We start from the raw sequence: 12,785 nt of genomic DNA, 5'->3' as shown, positions 1-12,785 counted from the left end.
CTGCCTATTTTGAGTCCACGAATTTGTGGCTTTCCATTGTACACGTTATTCTGGGACACCCTGTATCTATATATCTATAAAAATCCCGTCAAACTCTGGCTGAGGGCCAGGAAAGGTACAGCCTCCCGAGTTTTACCAAACTATGAACTCTATGTTTCTAAACGCATCAAATACAGCAAAAGTCGCCTTACTACTACTTTTTCAAAGTGTTGACCACAATGAAAAAAGTAAAATTACAATATGTTTCAATATCATAAGTTAAATTTATTTCAATTTTTTTTAATATTTTTTAATTGCATTAATTTTTGTATGTATGAGTGGTATAAAACCTTTTTTCTTGGGATTAGTGTTAAATATTTTTTATTTGGATTCAAGTTTTTAACTTTTATTAAAACATTTGTAAAACTTTTAGTGGACTTTTTTGGTAAGCAATTATTATTTTTCTCTTGTGAAGAATTATTATTTGGTGTTAAATTTTCCGTTGAATTTGATGGTAGAAAAATATTATTTACACTTCCGTTACTGTGTTCTAATAAATTAATATTAATTAACGCTTCATTTTCGGATTGATTTATAGTTCTTAAATTAGACTTAAATATATCGGGGACACCAAATTTAATTAGCCTAGTGAAGTTTGAATTTGAAAATTTTTTTTGAGAAAAATGTTCACCGCACAAATACATTCTTGTAGTAGAATTTTCTTTTAATGTTGTGTTCATAGCGCTAAACCACTTTTTTTTTTTCATTTTTCCAAATTTGTAAGAAAAGTAAAAAAATTACTTGTACGACCAACAAAATATTTGTTGCTGCAATGTGTATACATACATTTGTATTTAATAGTTATTTATTGTATAAGTGTTTTAAGTATCATTTTACCCACGTAAGAATTAATATTCTCAAGTGGATAAAATCCAATAAAAACACGAATGCAATACAACATTTTATCCATAATCACATCACAATCATATTTGTGGAGTCAGAATTATTGGAATTTAATAAAAAAGTATTCGCACGACTTGATATTTCTTACTAGTACTCAATGAAACGTGGTAGGTTTTGTTATATCTACTGGTTGCTATGGTACGTTGTTTATTATCAATTATTTAATAAACAGTTCTATCTGAATTTGGTAAAAATACAAGAAAGTAATTGTGTTCCTACCAATGTGAAGATTTACCATAAAAAAGTAGTACTACTCAGTGATGTACCACTGTCATTTTAGCATAAACCAACAGCACAATTTCTCTGAGGTGAGATTTTTTTGGAATTGAGGAAATAGGGAATTTTGCTTTATTTCTTGGTATTTTTAAGTCATTTTAAAAAGTATACTTAAATAACAACTAAATGAACTTTAAATGCAGCTGAGCACTATACTCTATTTGAATAACTTCTCTGTAGGGGAAACAAGGTCACTAGATTTACAAACAGAGGTATCTACTAGCTACTGTAGGAAGTTTTCTTTGTTACGCGTTGTGTTGCCTTCTGTTAACGGATTGTATTAACTTATCGGAATACCGAAGTCGTAATTGTTTAAGTAGTGACATCTGTTACAGAAAAGGCAAACGACGAAAACAAAGATGACCACCGGTCGCTGAATTACTAGTGGAAGTGGATCTTATTTGTGGAAGGGCGAAACGGGCGGTGACTATGAGACGCCTTCATTATAGCCATCTTTCTCTATCGCACGGATTTCTATGACTTACTTTATCGCTCTCACGTAATGATCGATGAACCATAGGGACTTTCCGAACCTGTATACTCTACGCCTGCAACTAAGGATCTGCTTGTACCGTTCAATATTGACCGGTAGGTTTGTTGTTTTTTGATAATAATAAACTTAATATTAATGAACTATTTAATAAATAATGTTAATAAGAAAGCGAGTTATTCAAAACCAAACTATTGCTACTTTAAATTAAATGTTATATATTTTATTGGAATATAGCACATACTCGATTAAATCAATTAACTTAAATTTTTTAATCATTGTCATCAAAAACAATTTGATAATTTACCTAGTTAGGATATTAATTACAAAAACTTATTGGTAAAGAAAAACTAAACAATAATAATGTCAGGTACATGTTTGGAAAATCATTGAAAAACTACGTACTTCAGTTATTTATAAGTTATAACGAGCGTTCAAATAAAAACGTGGTCAAGTTGGTTCTGAAAATTTGGACGTAGGGCGTAGCGTATAGCAAATGAACTTAAACGTCATCTGTCAAAGCGCTATATCGCCGCTATCAATTTGAATATTTTCGTTTTAAAAAGCGTTTAAAATGGTGTTTTCTCAAGAACAAAAAGTGTTTATCATAGAGTCCTACTTTAGAAATGGACGCAAGATTGATGGAATATGGAAGTATTCTATTGAGGAATGTTTCATAGAATTTCAAAATCAATTTCCCGGCGTTGTTGAGTACAAAATTTTTCAAAGTGCAGTTCAGCGTTGTGTTAATGTTTTTCGTGAAACGGGCAGTGTAACAAGAAAAGAAGGAAGCGGCCGACCTAAAAAGCGGACTGAAGAATTAAAAGAAAATGTCCAACAAATAATGGAAAATGCGCCAAGAACTTCTGTACGTGTTTTATCACAAATGGTGGGAGTATCAGTCGGTACCTGCCACACAGTGTTAAAAAAAGATTTGCGTTTGTTCTCCTATCGTTTAACTTGTCAGCAAGAACTTCATGAAGTTGATTTTCCGCGACGGGCTGTATTTTGTGAATGGTTTTTAAACAACTACGGTGAACTTCATAATATCACCTTTTTTTCTGATGAAGCCTGGTTTCATTTAAGTGGTTACGTAAACTCACAGAATATGAGAATGTGGTCTTCTGAAAAACCAGATAACTTTTTTGTCGAGGGCCCTCTACACGCTCAAAAAATTGGAGTTTGGTGTGCTCTCAATCGAAGGAGGATTTATGGACCTATTTTTTTTAATGGTACTCTTACTGCGCAAAGGTATAGAGAAGAAATTATCGCTCCTTTTGTTAACCAGCTGGAAGAAAACGAAATTACAAACTTTTACTTTCAACAAGATGGCGCAAGGGCACATACGGCAGGCGAGACGATGAATATGTTGAGGGAAGTTTTCCAAAATCGACTAATAAGTCTCAATGCTGAACATGAATTTCCACCGAGGTCATGTGATATTACGCCGTGTGATTTCTTTTTGTGGCCTTACCTTAAAAACACTATTTTTGAACTGCCTATTCCTGATTTAAACCATCTGCAGGCTCGACTTATAGACAAGATTCGTGAAATTAACAATACCCCGAGCATCTTAGAAAATGTCTTTAATTCTTTGAGGAACAGGTGTGAAAAGTGCTTGGAACAAGGAGGGGGACACTTTCAGCAGCTGCTTTAATTTATTGTTATAACAAGGAGGGGGACACTTTCCGCAGCTCCTTTAATTGTTTGTTATTGTTATCACGATTATTCTTTAAAATAAAGTTATTATAGTCATTAACGTTATTAAAACTGACAGCTGCTATACAGCTCGTTGAGAAATGAGGTTAAGTTGGTCGCTATAAGCTACTCCCTACGTCCAATGTGTCAGAACCAACTTCGACCACTTTTTTATTTGAACGCTCGTTATAATGTAGTTGTAGGCATAGAGTACAGTGTAGGAAAGTACCGATGGTCTATCAGAAGTTACGTGAGAGCGATAAAGTAAGCCATGTGATAGACAAGGATGGCTATAATGAAGGCGTCTAATAGTCAACGCCCATTTCGCCCTTCCACAAATAAGAAGTGGATCTTATTAACTTTATCGCTCTCACGTAACTTCAGATAGACCATCGGTGCTTTCCTACCCTGTATATACTTCGAGTGAGTGCGAGAGAGACGCAGTATACGGAGGCGTTCAAGAGCAGCCGAGAAACACGGCGCGCGCGCCTTATTAACAATAAAAAAACACGTCAACAGAATAATATATGCCGGCGTAACTCTTTGGATTTTTGTTAAGGGATGTTCAAAGATTATTTAAGAATTTTGGCAACACAAAAAATTGAAGTTTTTAATATAGTATTTATATTGACGTTGAAAATGGTTAAAATCGCGTTTTTTCGAATAAAAAATCGTTAATATCTCGAAAACGGTAGATTTTAGAGAAAAGTTGAATATGTACTCTTTTGTTCAGGATACCCTAAAAAGCCAAACATTTAGTTCGAGCAAAAAAATCGAAAATTACGAATTTGTTTAAAAAAAATTGTTTAAACAATTTTTGACCATTAGTAACGTCTGGCAACATGAGGATATTTTTTTATTTGTACTGGAACTGTTGTTTGCAAAAGAAAAAAAAAACGTTCGGTCATAAGAAACAATTGGTGGCATCGAGAACGCGTTGCTTAAAAACGCGAAATGATACGTAGATCCTTCAAGGTAAGTAATTGTCTCAGTCGCATTAAGCCGCATTTTTTCACATCCTGCCGGTGCGTGTCCTTTCCCGTTGTTTCTCGGAAGGCGGGTCCGGTACCAGGAATCGTGCCGGCACAAAAACCAGCGACTCTGTTACACATACATACATTTTTTTATCGGACAACGATTGTTCCACCTGAGCGCAGCCAAAATTTGCCGCGGAACCTTCCAATCTCCAAGGCTGCGCGTCAGAGGTTTTTGTCGCGCGCCAAGGATACTCTTTGGGCACCTCTCATTTATTTTGTCCAGCCAGCGTGACAGAAAGACCGTTTTGAATGTCCACACAACGACACGGACGTATAAATACCATCCCTTGGCCGTTTGCCGGCACAGCGCGAGACGCCACGCACGGAAAAGTCTGCTGAAAGGGCGCAATTATCTCGAAACGGACGGTCCGGTATAAAAAGGAGGCCGCACACGGTCTGCGTTTTATTCTGCGTTCCGTAGAACCCTCCTCTGGCTCGCCGTAGTGGGCGAGAGGCATCTTCACCGAGTCCGAGTGAGAGTGAAAGTGGACGAGGTTTTGATTCAGTTCCCATCCGGCGGAGAAAGTGATTTATCTCGAACATGGACATTCAGGAATTCAGGGAGTTCGGCAAGGCCGCCGTGGATTATATCGCGGACTACTTCCAGACCATCCGAGACAGGTAAGGGCTCTTTTTAGTCCAAGCATTCTGTCACGGATTAATGTTAAATTTGCAGAAATTATTACCTGGACAAAAAAAATATGACCGTATAGAAAATTAAATTTTAAATTGAGTTTCTTGTTCTTTAAACTCGATCCAATATGGCGAACATGGTTAAAAAAAATCGCAAAGTTGAAAAAAACGGTTTTTCTAAAATAACTAAAAAAATATAGCACGGATTGAAAAATTTTAAATGAGAAAGTTGTAGGTTTTAAAAAGATCTATCGACTGATTTTTTGAAAGTATCGATTGCTTTGTTACTTTTCGAGATATATCGAAAAAACCGTTAAAAATCTTCTCTTTTCTCTTCTTCTATAACTCGTTTACATTTACGTGCCCATATTTGCTATTTACTGCAAGCATAGCCCGCGGCAAGCCAAAAAAGTACATTTTTGAAAAATTTAAAAATATTAATTATTTTTCGAGATATATCGATTTTTTGAAAAAAAGGCGCTCTCGAAAATTGGCTAGATCTTCTCAGCGGATAGCCCTACAGTAACGATTTTCGGTTTATTTTCTTCGTAAAGAGTTATATTATCATGCTGTTAAAAAATGTTGACGATTTTATTAATTTTAAGGATCAAAAAATGACTTTGAATAAGTTGCACTTTTTTGGGTATGTTTTTTTCAAATTACTATTTCAATTTTTATTTTATGAAAATGACTTTTAAAGAAAGAAAACTAAACATTTACGGGTCTATTTTGCTTCTAAGGCGAAAATGCTATAATATTCGTGTTTAGCTACCCCAGATTAAGTACAAAAAAATAATAAAAATTGAAATAGTTATTTGAAAAAAACATACCCAAAAAAAGTGCAACTTTTTCAGTCATTTTTTGATCCTTAAAATTAATAAAATCGTCAACATTTTTTAACAGCATGATAATATAACTCTTTACGAAGAAAATAAACCGAAAATCGTTACTGTAGGGCTATCCGCTGAGAAGATCTAGCCAATTTTCGAGAGCGCCTTTTTTTCAAAAAATCGATATATCTCGAAAAATAATTAATATTTTTAAATTTTTCAAAAATGTACTTTTTTGGCTTGCCGCGGGCTATGCTTGCAGTAAATAGCAAATATGGGCACGTAAATGTAAACGAGTTATAGAAGAAGAGAAAAGAGAAGATTTTTAACGGTTTTTTCGATATATCTCGAAAAGTAACAAAGCAATCGATACTTTCAAAAAATCAGTCGATAGATCTTTTTAAAACCTACAACTTTCTCATTTAAAATTTTTCAATCCGTGCTATATTTTTTTAGTTATTTTAGAAAAACCGTTTTTTTCATCTTTGCGATTTTTTTTAACCAAGTTCGCCATATTGGATCGAGTTTAAAGAACAAGAAACTCATTTTAAAATTTAATTTTCTATACGGTCATATTTTTTTTGTCCAGGTAATAATTTCTGTAAGCATTTCTCTATAATGTTGACTATTTCCAAAACTTTGCCACGGGCATTCTCAGATATCCCAAATTTTACAACTACAAGGGAATTTCTCTTAGAACAAAGCCCCTATGCGATTCAGGCGTTTTTAACGTTGTTCTGTCACCAATTTCTGAAAATTAGTAACTTTTATTGAATAACGTGAAAATGCTGTATTTGTAATATTGATGATTCCGTGTATGCGGTTGTGACATTGGACCTGCCAATTAACTAGAGGTTGTTCGTTTATATGAGTTTTTTATATTTTTTTCAATTATTCTTTTTATAACTATGTAATGCTCGAATGTACAGGGTCCAGAAAAACTTGCAATTTCAAAGAAATATACATATAAAAAAATAATTGCCTGTTGCATTTCGAAAGTATAAAGCAAACTTGTCGCTTATTAGAATCATTTTTTTTATTACAGTGATATGCAGGGTGTCCCTAAAAGATTTTTACAACGCTCCACCAGATACAGTGCGACTCAACATAAGTCGATTTGACTATACTTGCCTTAGTCTAAAAATTGATAATGGAGTTACAAGGTGTCAAAGTTGAAAAAATAAATTTTCGCATTTAAACTGTCAAAACATTTTTGTGCCACTTTGGGATGGTAAAATCTTTTGCCCCAACTTTTCTGGATAAAAAAAATATACCATGCTAATATCTCTAAACCGTTTTCAACAAAAAGGCATTTCAGTTTATAAATGCATGAAAAATGTGTATATTAGCGAGAAATATGTCTCAAAAGAAAACAGTTCAATTACAATTTTAAATTTCGTTTATTTAACAATTTTACTGCAAACATACTTGACAGAGTAAAAAACATACTTTCTAAAAACAGTCTAGTCAATTTAACGCAATCTATAAACAACGCAACCAATCTAAAGACCTAAAAATCTAAAAAGTAGCTAATTATTATTGATCTTTCTTAAAAGATATATTTGAAAACAACTTTGTTGCGCATTTACAAATTTAAATGCCTTTTAGTTGAAAACGGTTGACTTTAGAGATATTAGCATGATATACCCTTTTCAAGCAGAGATATTGGGAGAAAGATTTTTCCAACCCAAAGTAATAATAGAATACACCGTGGCGCAAAAAAATGTTGGCTGTTTAAATGTGTCTTAATGGTTGCTTGTGTCGCCTTCTAGAAGATACAACGAAATCGTAGATAAATTCGAATTATTTTTTGTAAAATCCTTTTAGGGCCCCCTTGTATAAATGTCGCATATTTTCGTTTATTTCAGTATATACATCATTGTAATTAGAAAAAAGAGAAGAATAAAAATATCAATATATATAGGATGTATGTACTATTTAAAAAAAAATAAAAGTTTCATTCAATCTTCAGAATGCAACAGTCAATTGTTTAAAATGTATTTCTTTGAAATCGTAAAAAAGTTTCTTAAAACTTTGGTTTTTTCCTACATAGAAAAGTAAAAAAGGCAATGTTATGTGATGATATCACTACCATTTCCCTTTCGTCGTTATTTTTCTGTTTTAATTGTCTTGAAAAATATATGTATATGTATACAGGCCTGGAAAATCCACATAGTCCATCTGCCTTTACATGAGCGCGACAAAGTAAAGTAAAGAAATCCGTGCGATGGACAAGTATGGCTATAGTGAAGCCGTTTCATAATTTGAATAGTTACCGCCCGTTTCGGGTTAGAAGTGGGAGTGACTATTTAGATTATGAAACGTCTTCAATGTAACCATCCTTGTCTATCGCACGGATTTCTATGACTTACTTTATCGCTCTCACGTAACTGCCGATGTACTATGGGGACTTTCCGAACCTGTATAAGCTTTTTTTTATACCATTATGCTCATATACAGAACAATCCTAAATCAAAAATCAAAGATACGTTTTCGTATACTTCTATTTTTTGTCCTGAAAATTAATATAAAAGATGTAAATATCATGTCTTTTGATATAAGATTTCGATTAGAAAACTTTCGAGTTCTTGTAATATTTTAAACTTAGGGCATCAGGATATTAATTTGCACAACGTGTTACGCAAGGGGTTTTACTTCCCAAGTTTTTTTTCAAATTTTAAAATTATTTTGATACATTGCAAAAATTTTCCACATTCTGAAAGTTTTGTACGTCACATATTTGCAGAAATAAAATATATAATCTTTAATTTTGTTTTATTTCGTTGTATCTTTATAAAGTAATGATTATTTTCAATTCAAATCTGATTTTCTTTAATATAACAATAAGAAAAGTCATTAATACTCAGTTTGTTAGTTTAAATTTTCCTCCTTAAGTGATACGTCATCAGAAATTAGCTATATTGGATATCATTCTTCTTGTTTGTGTATCAAGATACCGGCAAGCAGTCTATTGAATTTGTGTCAAGCTAGTTTTTGTGTATAATTAGTTGTATTTTGCCTAAACTAAGAGAATTGTTCCCTAATGTTTTTAAATGTGACATAGAGACAAGCATCTAAATGTTGTTTTCTTATAAATATTACATATTAAGCTTACACATAACCTTCGTTCAATTTTTTTAGGTTCATCTTACTTTTGATTGAACCATTAAATTAATTCTTTTTAACAATTTCATAAGTTAGTACACTATAAAATAAATGGTTTCGAAGTAGTTGGAAGCATTAAAAAGGAGTTTATTTTAGGAAAAAAATTAAAAACTATCAAAAACATTGAAAAAACTTTTTTGGTATGCTGTCTATATTCCTATATTAAAAACACGTTTTTTTAAAAATTGTGTTGAAAGCTATTTAATACTATTAGCAAATAAAAGACCTTGAACTAAGATGTTTTTTTTTCTCTATAACAATAAAACGACTATAAAATAATACGTACTTATACTATTTGAAGAAACATCTAAAACACTTTAATAGCTTTTCGATAGTCAGTAATTTGTTTAATAAAAATATTGAAACATAGAAATAATGACGTGTGATTATTTTTCAAATGCTTACAAAATTTCCTTCAATACAAATTTTTTAATTTTCAATTAAATACAATCAATAGGACAGATTTTTTATTTTATCGATTTGATAATATTGATATAAGGAAACTCATAATGTTAAGTCAAGCATTGATTGAATAAAATGTTCTTCCGTTTATTTCGTATATAGTCCGTACCATATTTGTTGAGATTTGAGATAGAATTGCAAGAACACTTGCAAGTTTTCGTAACTGCAGAACATAGTATGCATTGCAAGCTGCTACTGCAAACGCCCCGCCGCCAATGTCTTTCTACCTCGCGTGTCGAATGCAGTTAATTTCAAGAAAGTAACGCAGGGGTCTTCTTGAAATTTTATCTCAATAAATATCTTACGAACTGTATCTTTTTTCTCTTTAATAATGTAAAGAACAACAATGACAATCATCCCCTGAAACTACCCCTTACGCAGCAAGTAGGATTTGAATAATGAATGAAACTGTATCTCCATAAATATCCATTTTCGGTTATATAAAAAGTGTAGTAATTTTTTTTAAAGAAAGTACGTCCCCAATAATAAATCCGATGTTTCCAATATGTTATTTTTTGTAGCATCTGCCTTTAAAATATACCACTCTGTTTAATTATGATTCAAGAAGTTATAACAACGGTTATATTTACGTTTTGAGAAAAGTGAGCGATATTAAATTATTATTGGTAGAATTTAAAATTTATTCGAGTGCAAATCTGTGTCTGCCAGTGTAAAAAATTTTGAAAGTTCTACAATTCAGTGGTTACAAACATAAAGAATGCCAATTTGCATGGGTTTCTTTTTATGTTCTGAAAGTCTGGGGTTTGTTTACAACTTTTAATTGCTTTGAATGTTAAAATATAGAACGTTATTTCAAAACGAGCAAAGTGAACTAAATAACCTAGAAGAAAAACTTAATATCGGCCAGTTCAAAGACAAGGCTATGGTAAATCCCCAGGTTGATTGTTTCTTACATAACTTTATGTTTTTGTATTCTATTCTCTCATTTCAACAGTTTTTCTTCAACAGGACGTTCGCATCGCGAAAATATCATATTTAGATTGAATTTGGTCTAACAAGTTTTTTGAAAATTATATTAAAAACCGCTCATAAAATATTAACTAACAAATATACTTTTTAAGATTCTATAAAATTTTAAAAGGTTTTTAGTGATGTTGCTCAAATTTAAAATTAAACTTCGCCACAATGTTTCGCAATGGAAATTAAAAAAAAATCTCTCGAGGAAAATATCCCTGCGATTTCGTGTTGTTAGAAACTAATAGGAACTGAATTTCCCAATAAAATAAGGAAAAATTGTACAAAGCTCCTAATTCAAAATATAAAAAGAAAGAAAAACATTATGTCCTCGTTGGAAAAGAAACAAAATAATCAGTATTGTTATTTATATGAGGATATTTATTTATTTTGCAATAATTTATAGAGATATTCACATAGCCTTGTCTATAGATTATAGTTGATTATTAATAATTTAATCAAATTCAAACATGCATACCATTTTTTCATGAATGCAAGTACATACCATTTTTAAATAATTTCTGAAAACACTTTTCCATTTTTACATTACTTTAAATACAGTGCTTTGGAAAAGTAACGAATAAATTCATTATTTTATAAATTGAGAAGTTTTCGAAAAAATCGTCTGGCACGTCGATTTTGTTTTTAAAAAAGGCACTTTTTGACATACGACCCATATTTGTGACGTCATCGTTGTTCGAGATATGACGTCATCGACAATTTTTTTAAATAGCAACCCCCAATTTTGACCATGCCATTTGAAAGAGCGTGTCATTCTACATACGCTTCGTCAAAAATCATGGTTGCCTGACAGTAGCCTTAGCGACCGAGAATGTTTTTTATTGCTATCGGATAAAAACTTGAAATCGTACTTTATTAAATAGTTTTTCTAGTTTTTTGAGTTATTTCTTTAGTTCTTATCTTTTGTTTGGCAAAAGCAGTGCGTTTGAAGTGTTTATTGAGTAGTAACTTTGTCATTTTATAAAAAAAATGGTTAAATTAACTGAACGAGAACGAATTGATATTCTTTGCATGATCGGATTTGGAGACAGGATGCGCACCTAAAAAGAAGTAGTTGATTTGATCAATGAAACTCATCCCGATCGACATCCCATTAGCCAAAGCATGGTAAGCAATATCAAGTCTAAATACCGTAACTTTGGACATGTTCGTGATCTTCCTAAATCTGGTCGACAGTCAAAATCAGTAGATGATGAGCTTAATGTTTTGTTGGTAATACAAGAAAATCATCACTCAACACTTAACCAATTGGCTTCTGATTTCAATATGGCAGCGTCCACAGTTCACAAAATTATGAAAAAAACAAAGTATCATCCTTATAAGGTATGCCTTGTTCATGAGTTATCTGAAGACGACTTTGATCGGCGAAATCAATTCTGCGAGCAAATGCGAGAGCTATGCAATAATGATTATAATTTCGTAAAAAACGTAATTTTTTCTGACGAGGCTACGTTTGTTTTGAACGTCCATGTCAATAGGCAAAACTCCTTTGCCTATTGCTCTTATACAAACTTGTAAATATAAAACTAAAATACTTTGGTTTGATAATGAGGTTTTTGATAAAATTAAGGACCGTGATAGAGCTTACCAATCATTTAAAAACTGTTCGGATAATGAAAAACAATATAAATGGGAAATCTTTAAGGTGTATAGAAATAGTGTTGTCAATCTTCTGAAGCGCAAAAAAGAACAATATTATTTCAACAAAATTGATATGTTTAAAAATGATACAAGGGAAATGTGGAAAACTTTGAAAAATTTAGTTAATGTAAATAGTCAAAATATGAATAGTAATATTTCATTTGGTGAGGGATTAGAAATTAGGGTACTAAAAAATGATGTAGAGATTGCAGAAAATTTTAATGGTTATTTTGTTGATAGTATTGGAGATATTACAAATAGTATTATCGCCAATAATGGAAACGGGTATGGTTTATATAATTATAATTTGTATCCAGCGTTTGATGAATTTAGGACAGTAACTATGTCAGAATTAAGTAAGATTATAAATAACTTGGATAATAGATACTCTGTGCATGATGTGATGAACCCCAAAATGTTAAAGGAAATATTTAAAGCAATTGGCCATGTTATACTTAACTTTATAAATACGTCGCTGCATACTGGGAGGATCCCGAAGTTACTGAAAGTCTCTACAATCATTCCAATACAAAAAATTGTTAATACAACTAAAGCTAATGAATTTCGACCGGTTAATACATTGCCATCAATTGAAAAAGTACTTGAATTAGTGGT

General features: G+C 32.0%; 1 protein-coding gene across 1 annotated transcript in view; it reads left to right on the top strand.

Moving 5' to 3' along the window:
* The first annotated feature begins 4,737 nt into the window (after positions 1 to 4,737).
* The window catches only part of LOC108909329 (aromatic-L-amino-acid decarboxylase-like), a 17,786-nt gene continuing 9,738 nt past the window's right edge, over positions 4,738 to 12,785 (top strand). Inside the window, exon 1 of the mRNA XM_018713642.1 lies at positions 4,738 to 5,064. Within this exon, the coding sequence (XP_018569158.1) occupies positions 4,985 to 5,064 (80 nt within the window). The 5' untranslated portion in view covers positions 4,738 to 4,984. The remainder of the gene's footprint in view (positions 5,065 to 12,785) is intronic.

This window comes from Anoplophora glabripennis, unplaced genomic scaffold (genome assembly GCF_000390285.2).
Source record: "Anoplophora glabripennis isolate ALB-LARVAE unplaced genomic scaffold, Agla_2.0 scaffold427, whole genome shotgun sequence".
NCBI classification, from domain to species: domain Eukaryota; kingdom Metazoa; phylum Arthropoda; class Insecta; order Coleoptera; family Cerambycidae; genus Anoplophora; species Anoplophora glabripennis.
The sequence above is the reverse complement of the archived record's forward strand: the minus strand, read 5'-3'. Positions and strand labels throughout refer to the sequence as shown.